This window comes from Perna viridis, chromosome 12 (genome assembly GCF_037379345.1).
Source record: "Perna viridis isolate PV_CMFRI_1.1 ecotype Kerala chromosome 12, ASM3737934v1, whole genome shotgun sequence".
Lineage (NCBI taxonomy): Eukaryota > Metazoa > Mollusca > Bivalvia > Mytilida > Mytilidae > Perna > Perna viridis.
Genome location: NC_142456.1, coordinates 14,881,612 through 14,904,078, shown reverse-complemented (window position 1 = coordinate 14,904,078; position 22,467 = coordinate 14,881,612). Strand labels below are relative to the sequence as shown.

At 31.7% G+C, this 22,467-nt stretch overlaps 1 protein-coding gene across 7 annotated transcripts in view; it reads right to left on the bottom strand.

Moving 5' to 3' along the window:
- The window catches only part of LOC148601337 (pleckstrin homology domain-containing family G member 5-like), a 117,940-nt gene that overhangs the window by 76,777 nt on the left and 18,696 nt on the right, over positions 1 to 22,467 (bottom strand). For 2 of the 7 annotated variants that reach the window (XM_088555335.1, XM_088555336.1), the window contains exon 2: positions 4,302 to 4,384. In XM_088555335.1, coding sequence (XP_088411461.1) covers positions 4,302 to 4,384 — 83 coding nt within the window. Of the gene's footprint in view, positions 1 to 4,301; positions 4,385 to 9,487; positions 9,976 to 12,273; positions 12,296 to 16,113; positions 16,190 to 21,393; positions 21,555 to 22,467 lie in introns of those variants that run through there. The other 5 variants (XM_088555340.1, XM_088555339.1, XM_088555338.1 and 2 more) reach the window with 5 other exon arrangements.

Sequence of the window (22,467 nt, the reverse complement as noted above, 5' to 3'; positions counted from 1 at the left end):
TCTATATAAGGCTAAATAAATATATGTCTATCCTATTTTAAAAAAAAAAATTATGGTCATTTATGGCTAAAGCAGCTTAAATTTAATGAGAATGGAAATAGTAAATATGTCAAAGAGACAACAGCCCCACTGGGATAAAAAATGTTAGCATAAGGCCACCCATAGACTATCAATGAACAACGATGGAAATCCTCACACCACAGGACAGGCTGCAACTAGTCCTAAAACAACAGTATGCACAGGTATAGCAAAATACTTGGCCATATATACTGAAGTATCATAACAATAAAGTAAAGGTGAAAGCATAACAAGACATACAGGGACCAGAAATTCCTAACTTGGGACAGGCAAAATAAAATACAGTGGGATTAAAGTCCTTGGTAACAAGGATTTATTTTTTTGGCCTAAACATTGGTAAAAAGTGATTTACAGACTGTTTTAAAGCCACTGAACAAACATGCAGCTACAGAAATATCACTACGAAAACAACTCATAAACTTCCAAATATACCAATGAAAGCACTGTAAATTTTATAATATCTATTGTCATTTGTATCTACTTGTTAAAGTGCCACTGCTTTTATATTAGGTAGAAACTTGACTTCTTGAAACCTGTTACATATTTCAGACTAAACGATGGTATCAACCTCATTTATCAACCTTAGTTTGTTGTCTGTCTGTCTATAAACACATCAATAAATTAAATTTATGTTTTTTGATGCACAGCATCCATCATCAGCTATCTAATCTAACATTACACACATATCACAGGAAAGACACTAGTGCCTGGAAACCATCGTGTTCCAGAAAATGAGGGTAAGAATACCATATACCAGGTCATTTTCATGGATACAAAATTTTCGGTATATCTTCTGTTATACAAGAAGATTGATACTACGGGACTGATATCATGGGCGAATGCATGTCCAAATTTTCAAAAGTTTGTTTTATTTTGTTTTGTTTTGTTTTTTTTTACAGTACATTCAAAATTTTGCATTGAATATAACAAGGTACCCTTTTCTTTTCATGATCCTCTAACCGCCCCATAAATAAAGTACATTAATTCCCCCCCCCCCCCACTCAAAAAAAAAAAAGAAAAATGACTTTACAATCTTCACATTTAACAGATATCACAAATTTTAAAAAAGAAAAGCCAATAGTTTTGCTCTTGTGTGTTTTATTTCTATATTTATGTCCCCTCTGTGAATAACATCAAAGATAGGTCTCAGTTTACAAGGTCTCTGTGTACATAAATAATTGTGTAGATTTACAGAAAACTATATACCCCTGTCATAAAATGTTGTATTTTCATAAGTTTATGAAAGTCCTCCTGTGTACCCCAATTTGTCCTTTTCAAAAGATTTTCATCTTATTAGCATAAATCTGAAACTAATAAAATTATGATTTAAATAACCTTTCAGTAATTTCTATGGCTGTTTATATTATATATTTTCAGAGGATTATATTTCATTTTTTGTTACTGAAATTTACAAGTTTTCACACTGCTTTGTTGTTATAATGTATCATTATTATAAATCCCTTTCTTTGCTGCAGGCATTCAGAACATAAGAGCCTATATGAGTTGAATTATGGTGCATCTGTGCAGTCTTTGTAATGAAAAAATTCAATGATGAAACTACTTGGAATCAAGACTAGAACACCTCTCACCTTATATATTTCATATAGAATTTAAAGCTAAATATAAATCCTTAATGGCATAATCTGTACCCAGAGAAAAAAACACACCAAAACTACTGGAGCAAAGCCATATAAACCATCCACTTGCTATGTCTAGCTTATTAGAATGCAAGTAAATTCTGCATAGACCTATCAGGATGTTTGGTCATTTCCCATTGAAGGTTCTTGATCCTTCGATGATTATTAGGATAATTCTAAATACGGAATGGAGGGACAAAAAATGTATCATTTACTCACAACTTCATTTGCATAAGGTATGAAGTACCAGCCCATACAAAATTTAGTTACTACCTATAATAGAGGTGATTCATGGTGCAGAAAAATCCACTGAACAAATGCTATTTTTTGTTCTACATGTTATATTTTTACGTAAGGGTAGTCCTATCGGTCTTTTGATCTGTATTTTTGAGAAAACCACACACCAATCTCCCACTAAAATCAACCAAATCAAGAACAATAACTCCTGCAAAATGCCAACTCCATATAGTGCAACAACCAAATGACAAACAAAGACTAGTTATGTGGTCTGCAACTGTTTCTGCATAAGAAATTAAAGTAAATTCAGTGGGTTTTTGACATGCATGAGTCATCTCCTATCTTTTTTTTCCATAAAGACTGCTACTTAATTAAGTCTAACATCACATGCTAATAGAATGGGAAATATATTTATATGTATGATCTTTTTTCCCCATTTCATTCAAAATAAGTCAGTTTAAAGGATTTGTACTATGTTTTGATGATAGTAATCATTAATATTTTAGCTGAAATCATAGGAGTGTGTCAACAGTTCCTGTCCTGAGTTTAAAGGTTCCGCCATTTGTACTTGAGTTAATCATCAAGATTCATGAGTTTAATTGCCAATTAAAGCCACATGTGTCCATTTTCCATCCTTTATCCCTGTCTGTAAAGCGTAAAATTATGGCAGACAAATCGATACATAATTCATACATCAGTTTCTTGGTTAATTCTCTTTCCAGGCATTGTTACAAGCTTGACCACAGAAGCAAATTGTTTGGCTGACCCAGAATGGAAAAAAGACAATGACTCACAAAAAAAAAGAAAAATAAATGCAATTTTTTTAAAAGATGATGGAGATTTTAAAAACTGGCAAAAAAGAGAAGAAAAGGACCTTTAAAGTTTTATGTGGCTCTTTGACACCTATGCCATAAAGAAATAAAAATTATGCAAAATCTTTCTAATCATGTAGTTTAAATTCATAAATTTCAGTCCAGAAATCATTCAAGACATCATATATCACGGTAATTTTGCATTAATCTTGTCAGCTAAGATTGATCAAGTCCTATAACTCTACTTTGATCAAAGAACCATGGCTATCTTAGATCTTTGATATCAATGGACCAAACACATTACAAGAGGTTGAGAATTATTTCTGATGATCATTTTACAAGATACTATCAATGTTTGTTGGTGATTTTGTCACATACAATTTTCCAGTAGATAAAATAATAATTTTTTTTAAAATCAAATATTAACCTGGATTAATTCAGGCATCATACATTTAAATATGAATTCGGAATAAACAAAAAAAATAAAATTTGCACTTATCACGTTTACATCCTCTTATTTTTCTTGCTTCTTTTTCATCTGACGCCAATGGACTACTTAATTTTATGGTACCACATACGACGCCAAACATGGACCTCAATATCAATAAGAACTTATTCATACCTTTCGATGCTTACCAATTCCCTAACAATGAAGAAATATACCATAACACTGAAATAGCCATCACTAATAAACTTATAATGAACTTATAACGACACCAACAATTCATTTCTTAAGAGTTTCCTTCAAGTCATAATATTTATGACATAAGAGTTTCCTCCCATGGCATTTCATTTCTCCAAATGAGATAGGAATTCCCTCCCCTGATGATCAACCATTCTCTACATGTAAGTTCATTCTCTATTATTTGAAGCTTTTACACTCCAACACTAATAACCACTTTTTCATGTGATTCTGTATAGTACACTGCAAGGAACAGCCTTGTTTGCTTGTAATGATTGCTTGCAAAAATATTCACATCCTAGATAGCAGTGGTAATATTAAACTAAGGGAGTAACACATAGCAAATCAAGAAGTTGCTATAAATGTATGGAAGAGATAGCCTATGGTCTCACTAACCACTTCTAATGTTTTCATTACTTTACATGCTAAAAACATAATTTTCAAAGCTTCATTGTGAATTCCCAGGACAAATGACATCTTAAAGTTGCATACCATTCCATAGCTTGGAAAATAAAGCTTTTATATTATTATGCTAATGGTACAATGATCATGAAAATTCTTCACAAAATTTACTTGAATAAATAATACTGAAAATCCACATTTTTACCTTTTCCACTAACTGACAGCATGGAGGCAAATTACTCACACATCTAAACAATATTATTTTAAAGTTCACATTCTCAGCTTTGTTTTGACTACTTTTGATCAGAATACACACACATAATGCACTTACAATGCATAGATTTATGTTAAATGTGTTTTTGGTACTACATAGGGGGTAGCCTTTTGACCCCGGAAGTAGTTAGTGAGACCTGCGACAAGCGATTTTCATCTCCTGAATAAAGAGTTACCTACCCTGACTGCTAACTTCCTTTCCTTACAATCTCTACTCTGACAGGACAACATTCCAGAAGTTTTATCTTCATCAGACTGTCCTCCTGAAAATAAATTAAAAATAACTGAACAAATGAATTTAGTGTTTCAAAATAACATACACAAATTAAAATAAAAACATTTTCAAATTCAAATGGTATTGGAATACATGAACATGTGCTCATATATCATATACAAAACTTATTTACATATGCAAGACTCTTACAGGTACCTTGGTCTCACAGAACATGCCTTGCCAATGCCTCTATATGTACAGGTACCTTGGTCTCACAGAACATGCCTTGCCAATGCCTCTATATGTACAGGTACCTTGGTCTCACTGAACATGCCTTGCCAATGCCTCTGCAGGTACAGGTAGTTTTTTCCCAAATTTTTTGAACAAATTACTGGAAATACCAGGGAAGGACTTTTAAGAAGACAAACATCAATCTAGTTATGTTAACTGACCATACTGATACATGCAGCTGGACTTGCTATTTTAATGAAAAGTTTTGAGGTCAAGTCAAAAAGCAGTCATAACATATAAGATATAACATGGAAATGTAACAAGTCTTTAGAATCAAGTCCACATAAAAAGAAAATGATAAAACTGAGTTACCTATCTTGGGATAACTGAAAAATATTGTACAAGTTAAACCCCTAATGAATATCGGCAAAAAATACTAAAATGTCAGAAGTGGGATGATAATGATCAGTAGAATTAGTTTGGCTAAGACTGGAATAAGTGAAGCAAGTAAAGACACAGTAAAAAAAAGGGAAAATGAATGTGTAAATTATTTTTAGAGCAACATTAATTCAGCAAAACTTGTACAAATAATGTTCCATACTATATTTGGAAGGATCCGACTGTATCATATATCAGGGATCGACACATTACCTGGACCATAATGCATGTATATCTTTACAAAGCAAAGTTACTCAAAACAAATTGATTTCTATTTGAGGTAATGTAAAAAAAAAAAAAAGAAATGAAAAATGAAATTGCAAATAATACTTTATTAGGCCTTATAAAACCAGATACTAAGTGATGAAAAATCATCTTCATAAGAACTGAGGTTTCAGAGAACATATCTTCAAAATTTATAGCCTTGTCCTGCTTCGCAACCTACATTCCCCTCTAACTTGAAAACTTGGATCCATCCCTGAATTATATTTGCCATTGTAGAAGTTCATGACTGTCAATCTATAAATATGCACTAATCCATTGGTACCATTAATAAGTAAAAATATTCAAAGAAATATATCCAGAAGTCAAATCTTGAAAAAAAATACAAGCAATTATCCACAGAATTCTTACTGAAAAATCAAAATTCTTAGGTCCTATACTCTAACAATTCACAGGTCTGTAAGTCTGTCCTTAAACTGGAACATCAAAGTGGTGAATGTGAAAAAATTCAAAAAATATACAAATGTGCTACACTGTAGCTTTACATCTACATTTGTCACTATAGAAAATGAACTGAAATCAAACTTGGAAATTCTGAACATCATTAAAATAGACTTAACTTACCACAACTCCCTCATAATTATATTCACAGATAATTTCACAACAAAAGAGAACCTACTAAGACCTACTGGACGAGTTTTAAAATTTTGACAAATCTATTATGACCAACTTGCCTTCCCCCTTAATTACACATTTTATTCAGGTGACAAAATTACAGGTAGTCCCCAGGACAGGGGAAATTACAGGTATAAAATCTTGTTCAGGTGTGAAATGTTCATCATTAGATTACAAGTAGAGTTATTGCCCTTGGGCTACTTAGCGATAATCTTAAGACAGATCTTATTCAATTGTTTAATTGATCTTAGGAAGATACCTGGTTATGTAATTGCTATAAACAGCTGTTTGACAAACAGATGTTCTAGATATTGACTTTTTGGTCCATTCCTAAAGTCCCACTGTAAAACTTCCTGCTTTTTAAAAATAAATACAAAAAAAAAAGAAAAAAAAACGTGTCTTAATTTGTAGTTGTATAGTCTCCCAACAGCTGGAATCTTTTACTTCTTAAATACTTTGCTAAATGAGTTAAAAAAAGTTTTATTGGGAGATACAGAACTTTTTCAAGCTTCCATCTTGCCTCCCTACACCACCCTTTTTTCACTAGGGGTTCTAATAAGAGCTGGTCCAAGGTACAGTTCCCCTTCATTCATGATATCTGACCATTGAATCTTATGTACCTAAGTCCTGGACTGTACTTTACATTTACTCTAATCATGGACCTTCATTTTCTTTAGGTGGACCTTCCATTTAGGATGTAAAAAAGTCCCACGACTTTTCACTCTTCAAAGTGAATTTTAACCCCTGTTCCCCCATGATCTAAAAGTATACAACTTATAATAAGGTGTTTATGAAATAAAAAAATAACTACTTCTGTGTCTTTATATAAATTTGTACCCATGTTGTCTGATCAAATGAAGTTATCAGTAAGCTATTTACCAGAATATATATAGGGTTTATATTTTATCCTTACATGTAATACTTTTGTGATCTGAATAACCTCCAAATGACCTTGAAGAGAAGATTTACACATCTCAAGACCATAATAATACTTTTAAATACCAGAAATATTGTTAAATATATGAACCTGTTATTCACACAGTCCATCATTATACTTCAAGTATTTATAAAAAAAGGTTTTAATTGTTCACCCACCAAATATCTATAAACAATATTTACAATGTTTTTCAATTTCAAAGATCTGCCAAGTAAGAAATAAATGCAAGAAGAATACACTACCATAAACAATTCAGAAGAAAGAGCTTAACTGTCATTTAGTCTAAAACTGAGTTGACTACTGTTTTACTAATATATATTTTTTTTTTTTGTCTATTTTTTTTTATAATCAACACAAACCTAAATCAGACCTCATATGGCCACTATGGATTTGCAGGAGGTTTGGCTAGCTTATAATATAACCTATACCACCATTTCACTTTGAACTGCCTGAAGAGGCTATTTTCATTTTTCTGAATTATTCATGACTTTGCCTAAGTTTGTGTGTTATTCAATATGTCTTTTTGATTTGTAATTAAGAGTTCGCTAATTTTGTTATTACCTTTATTTTGATTAGTCTTAAAGAAAGACAGACCAAAGCTTCTAAAACTTATTTGTATTATGATAATTAGAATGACAGACTTTGATCTTTAGTTAACCTCACCATGAGGCTTTTGTTCCATTTACACGGTACTTAGAGTTGGGACTTCCATTTTTAGATCATTGACTAATAGTTAAAAATGACCAAATACTGGGTATTTTTTATTTTTTTAGTTAAATGGTTAAACAATTTTTAACAAGAACTCTGTGAGTGATGGCTAACTAGTGATACCCCTGCTTTCAAATAGATTAAAGGAAATGAAACTAAGTCCTCACGAAAACATGGACAAGGCTAAAACAGTATACCACCCTCTCTTTCAGAGTAGGAATATAATAATAATAATAAAAAAATGCCTAAGGTTTCATGATAGCTTAACTTTAATATCAATATGACATCAGCTATGTACCACTGACTGACCATCAAAGCAATAAGCATCTGTCTTTTCTGTCAAAGAATCATATATTGGTACAAATTTCCTTCAAATCCATCAAAAACTATGTGGCAGAAACCAATGAAATCTGAAGAGCTGACTTACTACATAGTAACAAAACAAGAAGCTCCAAGGAGCCTTAATCGCTCACCTGGTTAAAGTTTGTATTTCAAGGGCAATAAATTCAACAAGGAGTTGTCCAACAATTTTCACTCAAGAAGACTTTGGTAGGACTTATTATGAAGATCAATCAAAAGTTTCTTTCTATCCATTAAAGTTTTCAAGATATTGGCTGAAAACTGTAGAAAAAAATGTCATTTTTCATCTTTCAAGGGCAATAACTCTTACAAAGAGTCACCTGAAAACTTTGATCCCCGAAGACTTTTGAATGCCTTATAAAAAGGATCATCTGAGCAATTGAAAGAGTGTGGTTAAACCTAATGGTTTTGGAGATATATGCAATAAACTACTGTCTGACTGACCTCTATGTTCTATTTTAGTAATGGCAGCCATGTTTTTCAAAGGATAAAACATTCCCTCATCAGTTATATGCAGGATATCCAAGGGAACATTCATACCAATTTTGGTTCCAATTGGTCAAGTAGTGTCAGAAGAGAAGTTTTTTAATGAAATAACATAACATATAGCAAAAAAAAAAAAAACGTCAAAAAAGGGCAATAACTCCAACATGGCTTAACAGATTAAAATGAAAATTTGACGACAGATAGATCTCATCATGCTGAACACTTTTTTCCCTTATCAAAATTTGGCTTAACCTAATGATTTTGGAGATTGAAATATGCAAAAAACTACTGTCTGATCCCTATGTTATATTTTTAGTAACGGGGGCCATGTTTTTCAATGGATAAAAAATCCCCACATCAGTTCTATGCAGTATACCCCTAGTAACATTCATACAAAGTATGGTTCCAAATTGGTCAAGTAGTGTTAAAGGAGAAGATTTTTGAAAGAAATAACATTAAAAATATCAAAAAAAATGTTAAAAAGGACAATAACTCTAACATGGCTTCACATTAAAATGAAAATTTTATCATAGATAGATCCCATCTGCTGAACACTTTTACTTTATGTCAGACTTTGGCTAAACCTAATGGTTTTTTAGATTAATATGCGAAAAACTACTGTCTGACCCCTATGTTCTAGTTTTAGTAACAGCGGCCATGTTTCTCGACAAATCAAAACAAAAAAGCACAAACTTAGGACTTTTCCCTGGAAACCATCACAGGAAATACATACATGCAACTTTTCTGAGATTATCACATAATACCTAACCATTTCATGTGGTGGGATATATACATTGTCCCAAACTCTTTAGGGCTTGGCTAAAACCTTGACCATCAATCTCATATGACTGAAAAACTGAACTTTTCATTTTTGAAAAATTAAATCTTGGAAGAAAAAGATTCTTTAGAAACTTAAATATACAGAATGAAGGATAGACAGACATACATGCAGACATCTATTTATATCAAAAAATCTTGCTGGGCAAACAAATGGAGGTAAAATCAATCTGTTCCAAACAGTTGACAAGATATCCTTGATATCCAATGCTTTTACAAGGACACTTTCTTCAGAACAACAATGACCTTCACCCTTACCTTTCTTATGATGGTGATGATGATGGTGTAACCACTTACTAACATCCACAAAACTTATCATTATGGTGAATTAATCCTCCCAGTCATTTACAAACAGATTAATTTCCAAATAATTTTTAACATAGAGTTCTTTTCTTATTGTAAGCAATAATACAGGTTTTTGCTTCACAGTACAATTCAGATTTTACAAATATTCCAAAATTGACTTCTCCTCATAGTTATCCATATTTTACACCTGTGAATAACGCAGAAAAATGGATTTTTGACCTTCCTTCACCCTTTGCTACTCTCTTGGGTATAAATCGTTTATCCTCACAAAAAAGTTAAAAATCTTGAAGTACATGTTTGAAAAATATTAGGCAATAAAAACATCTGTGTTATCCTCAAAGTAAAGTCTTGTGGCCTATATTCTACTTTTTCACCCTAGACCATAAGATCAACACACAATAGATGAATTATTCTGCATTACTGACACAATGACCTAATTCCTGAGTTCTATGAAATATAGAAGTTAAAGATATAATTAATCTTCAATCCTCGACTTGTTAACAACAGAATATTATTCTGCCAAGATTAGTATCCCTTCAACCTTAAGCCATGAGAAAACATCCAATTTTACTCCTAATATCCAAATATTTCAAGTTTCGTTTGATTCGTGTGATTCCCCTAATTGTCTCCTAAAGGACCGTATCTTGTACTTAATTGTCAACTGAAATTCATAGCAACTGCTATGCACCCGATATGAAAAATCAATGAGACTACGAATTAATCACAGGTAAAATCCTCAATCACATCTGTTTGTTAGTGAGTTCATTCTGAAAACCTTTATGTTGATTTTTAGCAAACAACTATTATGGTGAGCGACAAACTTAGAATACAGCCAGAGCTTCAAACCTTAAGTGTTGTCATGATCAAGGTTTCCCCACGCTAACTCTAATGTTTACAAAGACCTCTAACGTATTGTAGTCCTGGCTATCCTCACTTTTAATATTTACAATGGCTTCCTTTAAATTAATCGCTATTTTCTGCCATTAAATCCTCTTCACAAAGGCGAAATCCCTTGACCAAAATATTCCCATCCATATACATGTAAAACTGCATGAAAAACCTCAAGTGACAAAAATTAAATCAGTTTTTGTTTTCTTTCTGTAATAACAGCCAATTTAGAATTTATTTCTTATGGCTTCTGAATAATATTAGAACTTCAACTAAAGATATCTCATAGTGAAGAATATAATTCCTACATAAAAGCATTTGTACAATGTATATTGTTGTTAAATTTGATACTTAATCATTTATATTTTTACTGTAATCCAACTTCTATCATATTCAACAATTACAATCCAGGAACATAAGGATAATCCTTCTTACATCTTTACCAGAAGAATATTCTTCCCAAGAACTTTAGCCACATCACCACTTCCTAATACTGCAAAGTAGCTTTTACTTGGACGAAAAAAAAACGACACCTTCAGGTCGCCATAATTATGAATTAATTCATGTTCAAATCATATTTTATACACTTCATTGGGCAAGATTACAAACATGACAGGTTGCCAATAAAGGTGTTTATACAGTGTTAATAAGATGGAAAGGTGAAATATATTATAGGTACAAGTAATTACAATCATCATGCATGGTCCTTTAAATAATGTAAGGTCATGACAGGAAGGAACCAATGCATGGATTTCATAGACATTTTTTCTAAGGAATTTCCACAAACTCTTTAATTTAATATTAAAACATGATAAATTTTTAGTCTCTGGAAAGTTGATATTTGTTTTTTTTTTTGAAAAAATGAATGGATTCGTTAATGTCCACAGACATACAGTACCTGAACCGATCCGTGCAACAAAAATTACGATTGGTAATCAATCACCGATCAGTTTCCGGTCAGTCATCGATCCGTCAAACCAATCCATTAAACTGGTGATCGCATCACCTGACTACAGAGCAAACACTGTATTTTACGGTTTTTTTTGGGTTTTTTTGTCAATTTTACACATATTTATATCATGTTATAGATTTAAACATTAATTTATACTTTTACTTTACATTTATTTTCTTTCAAACACATCTTATGTCATTTTACATAACAAAACTGCAATCAGATCGGTCATCGGTCCGTCAGCGAGCAATCAGTTAACGGTCATCGATCTGTAAAATTGTTGCACGGATCGGTTCAAGGACTGTACTTAAGAGCAACATAGTTTTTCACATCCATAAGACAATTCCAATTTTGTTCTATAGTCCAATATCTTATGAGTGGATCAATAACATTGTTACAGCATTCAAGGTTCTTTTTAAACTTAAGATTTCCTAGGGATAACTTCAAATGAAAGTTAAGTTCCTCACAATGAAGTCTTGTTTTCCTTAATCCTTTTGGAAATTCAAGTTTTTTACTTACCAAAAATAAAGAGAAACATAATAAAATTTCCACGATTTCACTTCTGCTGGGTGTTTGGAATTTGTCTATTCCTATAACAATGAATGCGTTTGTCTTATAGAACCTGTTGAACCTGTAGTCTATATGATAAAATATTACCCCACAATGGCCAATGTTCTCATTCGTAACAAATTAGAAACAAACTGAAAAAAATCATACACAAAAACATGTGGCTCTCAAAGGCTAAGCAGATATGGTAGTCCATAAAGTTAATACATACTGAAACATGCAATTTATCAAATAATATTACATGTTCTACACATGTAAAATGTTAGAACTAGAAGAATTAAAATCATCAAGTGGCAAGCATAAAATTATTGAAAGAATCTGGGATATTCACTTTTTTACCTACACCCTCTCCAAACAAATATCATCCATTCACACCTGAACATCAGGTAAAACACGAGTGGCGTATATGATGGTTATAACAGGTAAAATACAGGTAGAAATATCCCAGATTAACTTGTATTGAAGGGTTATGCACATATTATCTTGTATTACTCAATAAAACTAATATGTTGGTTGTATGCAACAGAGTTTATAAATAAGGCCAAGAAATAAATTTTTATGTTGTGATATTATAATGAGAAGAGGTATGGTGTATACGTAAAAGAGACAACACCACCACCAGAATGAAAATGTCAGCACAACGCCACCCACTGGTCTACAATGAACAAGGAAATCCTCATATCACAGGACAGGTTGTAGCTGGCCCCAAAACATCATTATACAGAGGTACAGCGAAAGAGTTGCCCACATTTCCTCAAGTAACATAAAAAATAAATTAAAAGAATCCTAATGCTTCCCTTGCAGGCCAGGAATTCCTGACTTGGGACAGGTGCAAAAAATGTGGTGGAGTTTAAGTGCTTTGGCATGATCACAACATTCCCCCTTAAAATCTGGCCACTTTGAAAAAAAAATATATAAAACACAATTAAACACATCTAAAAATCAGTTCAAAAAGGTCTGAGTACTTTGTTACAACAGAAATAAGGTAATTGAATATAAATAGCAGCAATGTACAAACTAAGGACTAGTAGTTAACTGACATGCCTGCCCTAGACCAGTTTAAACCTAAAAAAAAGTTATGTCCCCATCGAATGTAAAATCAATCCCAATTCTTCCCATGTGAGGTTGTGAATTACAGTCATTGTGCATTTTTGGGGTAATTTTGTTGGGGTATTGAAATTTGATAATTTTGTAGCCAATGATACTTACAAAGTAGATGAAGTTTATTTCTTTCTAAGAAAAAAGAGTTTGAAGTTTTACAAAAACAAAAAACTCTCCCCCTCCCCCTTTTCCCAACAAAAAAAAAATTAAAAATTGAACATTAGATACATAAGCACTGAAGAGAATCAGGCAGTGGGTGAAACATGGTCTTTCTTTCTGTGTAATTCCACTATTTGTACCATGAAAGTCAAGGAATATATACAAAATTTTCCATATCATTTGAGTAAAATGATAAAATAAGTTACAATTTCATAGGAATACATGGCAAAATGAACTTTTCAGGGACAGATAACAGTAAAAGGAAATTAACTTTCTACCACTCTAATGAACAATTTCTTAACATATCCAGTGATGCACAGATCAAATAGTGGTCCTTTCAAATAGAAAAGATGTCCTTGAGTGAAATTATGTAGTCAGAGGATGGGTTTTTACACCCATGTTTTAGATTTTTCCTACTTATTGTGCCTGATTCTTACAAAGACTTTGATTTCCCTGAAGCCTACAAGAACAAGAAGTCCCCTTTTAACAACATACAGACCTGACATCATAAAAAAATGGAATATTGACAAAATCAGAAGTACATTTACTTCTCTTGGGAACACTTACAATGTAAATAGATTTTGTTTTTACAAACACTTGTTACAAAATGGAATCATTATGGAGCCAAGAGAAATCTCCAAAAAAATAAAATTCAGGAACAATTCAGGAAACATGTACTGGTACCAACTGAAATAAGTTTTTGGATTAAAATGGCCTATTAACCAACATGTTTTCAATAAGTGCTGTAATGTATTTTATCATTGCATAAAGTAATGTGTTATATGCAGATAATAAATTTGTGCACCAATGCATAAACAATAAAATATGCAAGTTGTTCCCTACAGACTTCTATGATTGATTTCCAGACATGTTCAATTTTTAGAAGATAAAATATTGTCATTTAAGCAAAGTTTGGATAATGGACATGGACCTGACTTAGGTTCAATAGACCCCATTAACCACTGAGCCTATGGAATTTTTCCCAAAAAATGGAGATAGGGGCAAACCTCTTAATTGAAGTAAAATTTGTACATTCTTTAGATGGGAATATCATTTCTGAATAAAGCTCCACTTAAATGATGTATCTGGGAGTTTATTCAAAACCTGTTTCATCTTTCCTTTTATGTATCATTCCTAATCAGACAGTTCAATTAATAACAACCTTATGACTAAGTAGAAATCCCAATTTATTTAAACACAAGCTGTTGTGCACAACTCATCATCAGTATAAAAGAATAACTATAGTTAAATGTTTGTATAATTGATCTTTAATGAAACTATAACAGATGGCCACTACCCTATCCAAAGATGAAGGTCACAAAAAATTGATTCGTAAGGTTCAAGGATTATGAACTAACAAGTTACCAAATGAGGGCAATAACATGAAAAGTAGTATTTGCTGCATGTGAACTGCTACTGTGTTAACATTTGACCTTTTGAACTTTTGAACTGCAGAGGGATATTGATTCAGAACTGCTTAAATGGGTGCAACACACCATGGAAGTAAAATATCTAGACATTATACTTCCATGAACACACAGACTAACAGAAATAATATTCTTTCTCATTATGAGGATAGAACTACAGTGTGAAAACCAAGTTTAAGGGCAAAAAAACTAAATAAATACTATTATTGTTAAACTCATTTTTAACCTTCCTCTTTAAAAAAAAACAACAATGTGTTAAAATTTGAAAAGTGATTTTTTTTCCACTTGTTTCCCAGAAACCACAGAAAACTTTGATACTAGCTAGTACACATAAACTTCATTTTTAAGTGTAAATTTACAATAGCAGTAAAATGTCGCCTGAAAATTAAACTCTAGTTCATTGAAAACAGTTCACATAATTAGGAGTGCTTTAAGGCTGCTATTTAAAAAAAAAAAAAAAAAAAAAAAAAACAACAGAAGTACCATTTCTGTTTACATTAATTAAAAGGGAATAACTTATGTCCATTTAGACTTGCTACAAGTCCCTCTTTATTATATATATGACAAAGAAAATCTATGTAATTAACCTATAACAAAACAACTACTTGAATCTGTCTCCCGTAATAATTAGTAGAGGGATCATGAGGGACACATGCAATCATAAAACTTTTTCATGTATTCTTTAATATAAAGAGACGGACTTGTAGCAAGTCTAATGTCCATTATGCTATGGGTGCCCTTGGTTCACTTTGTAGAGACAATTTTAAGTCCCATACATGGTCTTCATGATAAATTGCTAATTATTCTCATGAATATGATGGTTTCAACTTTTCGCTGACAAAAATATGTAGACATACAATGTATGTATATGTACATAAAAAAGCGATCAAAATACACTATATCTATCTGATTACCATACGATATAAATGTATCAATATATTGAGTGACAAGTAAAGTTCTCAAGTGAACTTATATTGAACTGATATACCTGACCCAGCAATGTTAGGAGGTATACCATTACATCATATATTCAAATTTCTTTTACTAGTCATAGTTAGAGAACTTTTATTTATAGTTGGACACATTACAAACAACGTAAGCTCTGCAGAGCATTTTACGGACAATGGTCAATGACAACTTTTAAAAGAAGATTCTGAATGCTATTTTTAAAAAAATATTTGAACGTCATGTATTCAATACATGTCTTCATAAACTAAAACACTAACTCCTCTATACTGTCTCAGTCTAGATGGTTCAGAAAGATGATAAACAGGTGTTTTTATTCTATAATTCTGGAAAAATAATAATGTTTTTAGGAACCAGCATTTTAAGGCAAATGCTCAATTTTGTGCAATTTATTCTTGAATTAAAAAGTGTTTAATGACCCTGAGTATTTCTTATGGAGTATAATTCCCATCTGCTATACACTCTAAATACAGCTCTGTGTAAAACACCATTATATAAAGTACAAAAAGAATCCTTACCATCCCAGTGTCTCAGAAGTTGTTTGATGTCATCAAGTAAATTAATCTCACTTCGTTCCATCCTGATATGGTTCTAATTAATCCAAAGAATAGACCATATTTAATCTATCCAGTTAATGCTTTCCATAATATACAGGAAAAAGTTTTTTTCTAATGTCTTCATATACAACTAGTATAATCCATGCAGAAACTGAATTTATTTACTCACAAAAGAGACAAGATGTAAAATTCAAGTATAAACTATTCCAAAATGATGTTTCTAAAAAATTGACACATATAACCCTCTTAGAAGGGCACTGTTCGCTTAAAAATCTCACTTCAAATGAACAAGGCTTATTTATCAACAATATTCATGGTCACTACAATATCCAGAAATTTCTTCAAAGATTAAACAAAATTCCTTTCCATTAAAACCACACATCATAATCCAAATCAAGAAAATATTATGAAAAAGTATTTCACTTTTCTGTATTGAGACAGTGAATTGCAAACCTACTGTCTCATTCTACTAACCGCTGTGGGGAAAATTCCTTAGTCAGAAACAATACCTAAATTAGCCATACCCAAATGATTTCTAATTATTGTTTTATGTATTGGAAAGTACTGGTATAGATCTATATATATGCTGGTTTATTATTAAGTCCAACAGGTGCTTGTTCCCATTTAAGGAATTCTGGTATCAATGTCAATTGTTCTAATTCTAAGACACGAGTCTCCATCAAGTCGGAAATAAGTACAGTGAATGCTCTCTAAGTATCACACTTTTCAATTTGGGCAGCAAATGACTTGTTTGCTGTCAGAAGTTTTATCATACAGTTAAAATCGCAAGATTTTTTTTCTCAAAAAAGACATCTTATTCAAGATTCTGCACAGAACTAAGTCTTATTCAATCAAGTTTACGGTAATAAAAGAAATGTATCAAATTTACTGTGACATTAATGTCTCAGTACCTTTCATCATGCACAATTATTGAACCTCTTTCAGACATGCACCACATAAAATTCACAAATCTCACAACAAAATTCCTGGTTCATAACCACAAATTCCACAAATCATAAATTATTATCATGTAAACTCCTTGTATCTTTCACCCACACACCAGGAACTTCTTCAATAAATTACTCTGCTCCATAACCAGAGAAACACCATAATTAAGAGAGCAAATGTAAAATATTCAATACAATTTCAATTAAAACATGTAAACTTATAATATTAGCCATATCTCACAAAATCTCAGCTTCAGGCTACCAGTCAAGGTCTAATAAAACAGGAACCAGTCAGATGAAACAAAAACACAAAGTTACAGACCCAAAGGTTGGTGCATTGTATCATACTCAAATCTCTCTCTGTTCATAAGCCTAAAATCTGTCACACCAGAACATGTAATGAATCAGTTCCCAATACACAAAGAGAAAACATCCCATTTATTCAACATAAGGTGTATAACAAGCAAATCACATAAGGACTTTTTTTCTGTAATGTGGAAATAACCATCAAAGAAAACACTAAATATTTCTCGTAAAAAATCCGGAAACACATGAATACACACATATGATATGTCCATATACTAGTTAGATACAAGATCACTGATCAAATGATCGGTAACAGTTCATCTTTTTTGACATATCTTTACAATATATGACCAGGGGTGTTTAGGACATGTGGGAATATCATGTGACAATGTACCTCACCTGAACAGTTACATATTTTTAAAAAATAGAATAAAAGTTTTGGATGACGAACAATGGATTTAACTGTTCAAAAATATGGTACAATTTTTTTGTATGTCAAAATAACCTATCTTACTTTTTGCTGTGACTAGACAACTATAATACTAATTGTGGATTAGTATGAAAGCTTGATTTAAAAGGCTTATTAAGATAACTATGCTTGCATATTGTATCATATGAATTCATTGTTTCATTTTAGGTTGCAAAGAGATTATAAAACCATGGGGCGACTGAAACAAGGGGAAATTCATTGGTAGAAGACCAAGTCCTTATAAAAATATTTAATACAAAATAAAGACATAGCTTGGTAGTACTGAGAGCCTGATTTCAGTCTGACAGGAATTCACATCTATCAGAGTTTCCCATACAAATTTCGGTATTTTCGTATCTTCTTCACTAAAAAGCATTTATTATATAGTCTTCAAAAATTATTTAAATTCAGATGCTATTTTTCATTTCCAGCATGGCATAAAAGTAGATCTTTCTGTTTTTTCGCCAGAAAGTTGGAAATATGAACACAAACTTATACCAGTCTCACTTATCAGTGACAAAAAGTATCAAGAAAGGTCAAGAAGTGACAAAAAGTATCAAGAAGGGTCAAGAAGTGACAACAACCATCAAGATGTCTATAAAAGTAACAAGGAAACAAATTGTGACAAGATGATTTTTAAAAATATATATTCAACTTCATTTTATTACAGTTACACCTGCTTCAAATTAGAACTAACCAGTAACACATATAAAAATTTTAAATTAAAACCATATTGTCAAATATAAAATGAGTTTGCAAATAAAAAACTATTTACAACCAATAATAGTGAAAAGTTTTATGAAGCTTGTACCAAAATATTGAGTGATTGTGACAAAACTGCTACAAACATAATGTGACAGAAATTAAACAGTATAACCACTCATCACAGTAGAGGTATACAGTGTTATTAGTTAAAAGCATCATGTTAAAAGAGATTTCACTGCAATAAAAATTTGCATCCTGATTGCACCACTACCATTTTTTTCTTCTAGTAACAAAGATTTCTTTTCTATATCAACAATCAAATCTGCTTAAATCTTCTTGATATGGAGATCGCACAATAACTCCTGTGTTCACTGATTTCATTGGTATGTTAATTACTTCCAAAACAGGAGATTTACAGACAGAGTTCAGGGTGGGCATCCAATTTAAGAATAATAAGGTATTATCATAAATGGGTGTTTTTCAATAAAATACTTTGACATGTTAAACTCTCAGCAGGTATCTTCCTTAAGAATACTCCAAGAAGGTCAAAGTTCAAATATTAATCTTAATCAGAAAGGATGAGGACTGACATGGTGATGACTTAGCCCCCAGCATCAAGTACTTGTATATTTAAAGAGTGCATCTAATTTATAAAAAAAAAAACAAAAAAAAACAAAAAAACCAACAAAATAACCTGGTTTGGGGCCAGTTTGCACTTCATCACATCCTTATAATTTAATTTCTTTGGATTCAAATCTAAATATTAAGAATTGGTTTGCTATTAAAAGATTTTTCAGTATGGAATTTTTGAATTACAGAGTGCAGAATGATCAATGTTAATGATGTCACAATATCAAAAGCATGTTATACAAAATAATTTGGTTTGCTCAAAGAGAGGTGGCAACCAATCAAAAAGCTTGTTACTATTTAAATTAAATCATTAAGTCATTCATATTGACAAATAATAATTTCGAATGGATAGTTATGTCAAGATTTTGCAAACTTTGTGGCCCAAACACAACTTGCCGCTCCATATGGCTGATCATCTTTTGTGAAAAAAATAATTCCCTGACAATAAAATTGCTGAGAAATTTTAATGTAAAAGGACTTAATGCACCCAAATCATTAAGCAAGTTATCGTACCAATCTTGAGGCTACAAACGTACAGTGGTTGAAAACTGTAAACATTCAGTATTATATGTGACGAAAGCAATGGTAGGGGTGCCAAAAAATTATTTACTACTCTTTTTTCGCATTTTTAAAGATGGAAGCAGGTCCATCAAAACCAGATTCATTGACATGCCAGTGATGAACATTGGAACAGGGCAAAATCTATTTCATGCCATACCAAGCATCACTTCTGTGAATACATGTATAATTCATTTTGTTGATTCATTTGTATGTACATGTATCATGTATTTATGGTTTTGAAAAAAACATTTAAAATCTTCTGTTTTATTTAATTTATAACATAACAAAATATGTCGATAATGTCGTCACACAAAATCTCCTGCAATTTTATGATGGATTGCAGGAGATTTCCCACAATTAGGTTTGACTAGGTTAACAGGTATGGTAGCATTGGGGAGTAACTATTTCAGTCAGGACCTAAGGGTTAAATTTAATATCCTGGATTTGTTTTCATCACTTCTATCCAGATATCATGTCCTGCATTTTTATTTCTAGTTCTTGCTACACGCCCCTCCAAACACTCAAACGAAGTATCAGATGATTAACCTTCAGTGTGTTCTAAGGATATTTTTCTTGGACCATATTCAAAGAACCCGTTAACCCCATACATAGAGTCCAATACTGTATAACAAAGACCTTACAACAATGATAAGTTTTCGCACACAAGTGTCAAAAAAGTCGGGAAGTACTTAATAATTCACATTAGGTTTCATTTGAGATATTTACGAACACAAATAGGTACAAGTCGACAGAGCGTGAAACCCTTTACACCAGTAGTTGTTGATTTGTCAAGTTAGCTTGTATCAGTCCATTACATTCTTGACAAACTACACAAATTTGCTTTCGGCATGAGTTAATAAGGACAGATTATTACTTGCTAATGACATTGCTGTTCTTACCAAAGATCTATTTTTGGGAATGATATGTTGGACCACCCCATTTTTTACATTGGGACATATGTCATGCTAAGTAAACATTAACGATAACAGGATATTTTGGCCTAGTCTATTTTAAATATTATAAATATCGTAATTTATGAAACTGCATGATAGTATTTTTAGAATAATCTTAACTGCTCAGGGATCCTTTTTTGAGAAATCCAACTAAGATTTCATATATTCTTTTTCATACAAACTTAAAAATTACATCAAATTTTTATTTCGCAAATATTTTTTTCCCTGTGAATTAAGGTAAATAATCACTGTACGATAAAAAAGAAACAAAAAAATGTTAATTTCTTGTTGTCATAAAGCACAAAACTTATTTGTCTATATTTCTTAAATAAAAGTGTTAACAACTCTTACCTCATCAGAATAGAAACTTCATAAGAAGACTTTAGAACAAGCAGAAATAAACACTAACAGCCAATCAACAGAATAAATCATCCATACAGTCAAGCAATTTACCCTTTTATGACTTTTTATACCAAATTAATAACTCCCTCGCACATAACATACAATATCTATAAACAGACTGACCTCATTCATCTATGGACAAAGAATATAATGAAGACCTAACTGCAATCATATAATGAAGCCAATTTGCCAAATGAAGAGGCGGTGAACGAGTTGATAACCGCAGTCCATAATATCAGAGATCAAAACAACTAATCTAATAACTTACTTATATATCTGGTCCATTTCCATGCATTGATCATTTGTTTCGAAAATCATAAATATCAAAGAAGTAAATTACCTTGTGTATTGTCCAGTGCTAATTTTCTTCCTGATAATAATGGTTTTATTATGTACAGAATTCCGATAGGGACAGATGTAGCTATTTATATAACCAAGGTTGAAACATTATTTAATAAATCTTCAGCCAGACAATTGAAGACCTAAATTTAATATTGAATCATTCAAATGACAGGTCTGATTTATGACATGACTGATATTGAAATGTTTTGATTGCTTAAGTTAAAAGGACTCTTGTTTGAATTGGAAAATGGCAAACCTTATGTAACTGTGAGAGTTTACAGATATTTATTTCATCTTTTCAAGCATTTACAATGTATGTCATTCTTGTCATTCAAGACAAAACAGACACTGATTTCTATATTTAGATTTTAAACTGAAAAGCCAAAAACTTCTGACTTTGAATTTACACTGTGTTTCAAGAAAGTATTTTGATCCTTCTAATCATGGCAAAGTTTATATTGAATAACAAGATTCAGGAAAAGATCATCCCATTAGATGCGAACAATTTTGATAAATGTAGCCATAATATGCCCCATGCAAAAATTCCACATTAATAAATATCTCAGTGGAGTTATCTCCCTTTTCCTTGGATTGTTGGACAGATAAACGAATGAAGGATACCACATTTTTGCTCTATTTGTTGCCGTAGATTACAAAAAGCTATGAACCTGTTGCACACAAACTTTTATCTATGGACTGACTGCTGATTTTTGTATTATGTTTGATAAGTTGTTTTACCTTTGTTTTATTTCTCAATAAATGTCAAATAACATTCCCTATCCATATCTGCTTTACTAACAACCATCTTGTTCACTTAAGGAGGTAGGCCTAGGGTAAGGGATACAACTCTTGAAATCAGTGATATGTTTGTATCATATTCAATTTTACCAAAGCCTATCAAGCATTCATTGGAAACAGAATGAAATCAATCCAAGTTACTTTGATACTTACATGATATAGTTGTAAAATGCTGGACAAACATTCCAATGATTTGTAAGAG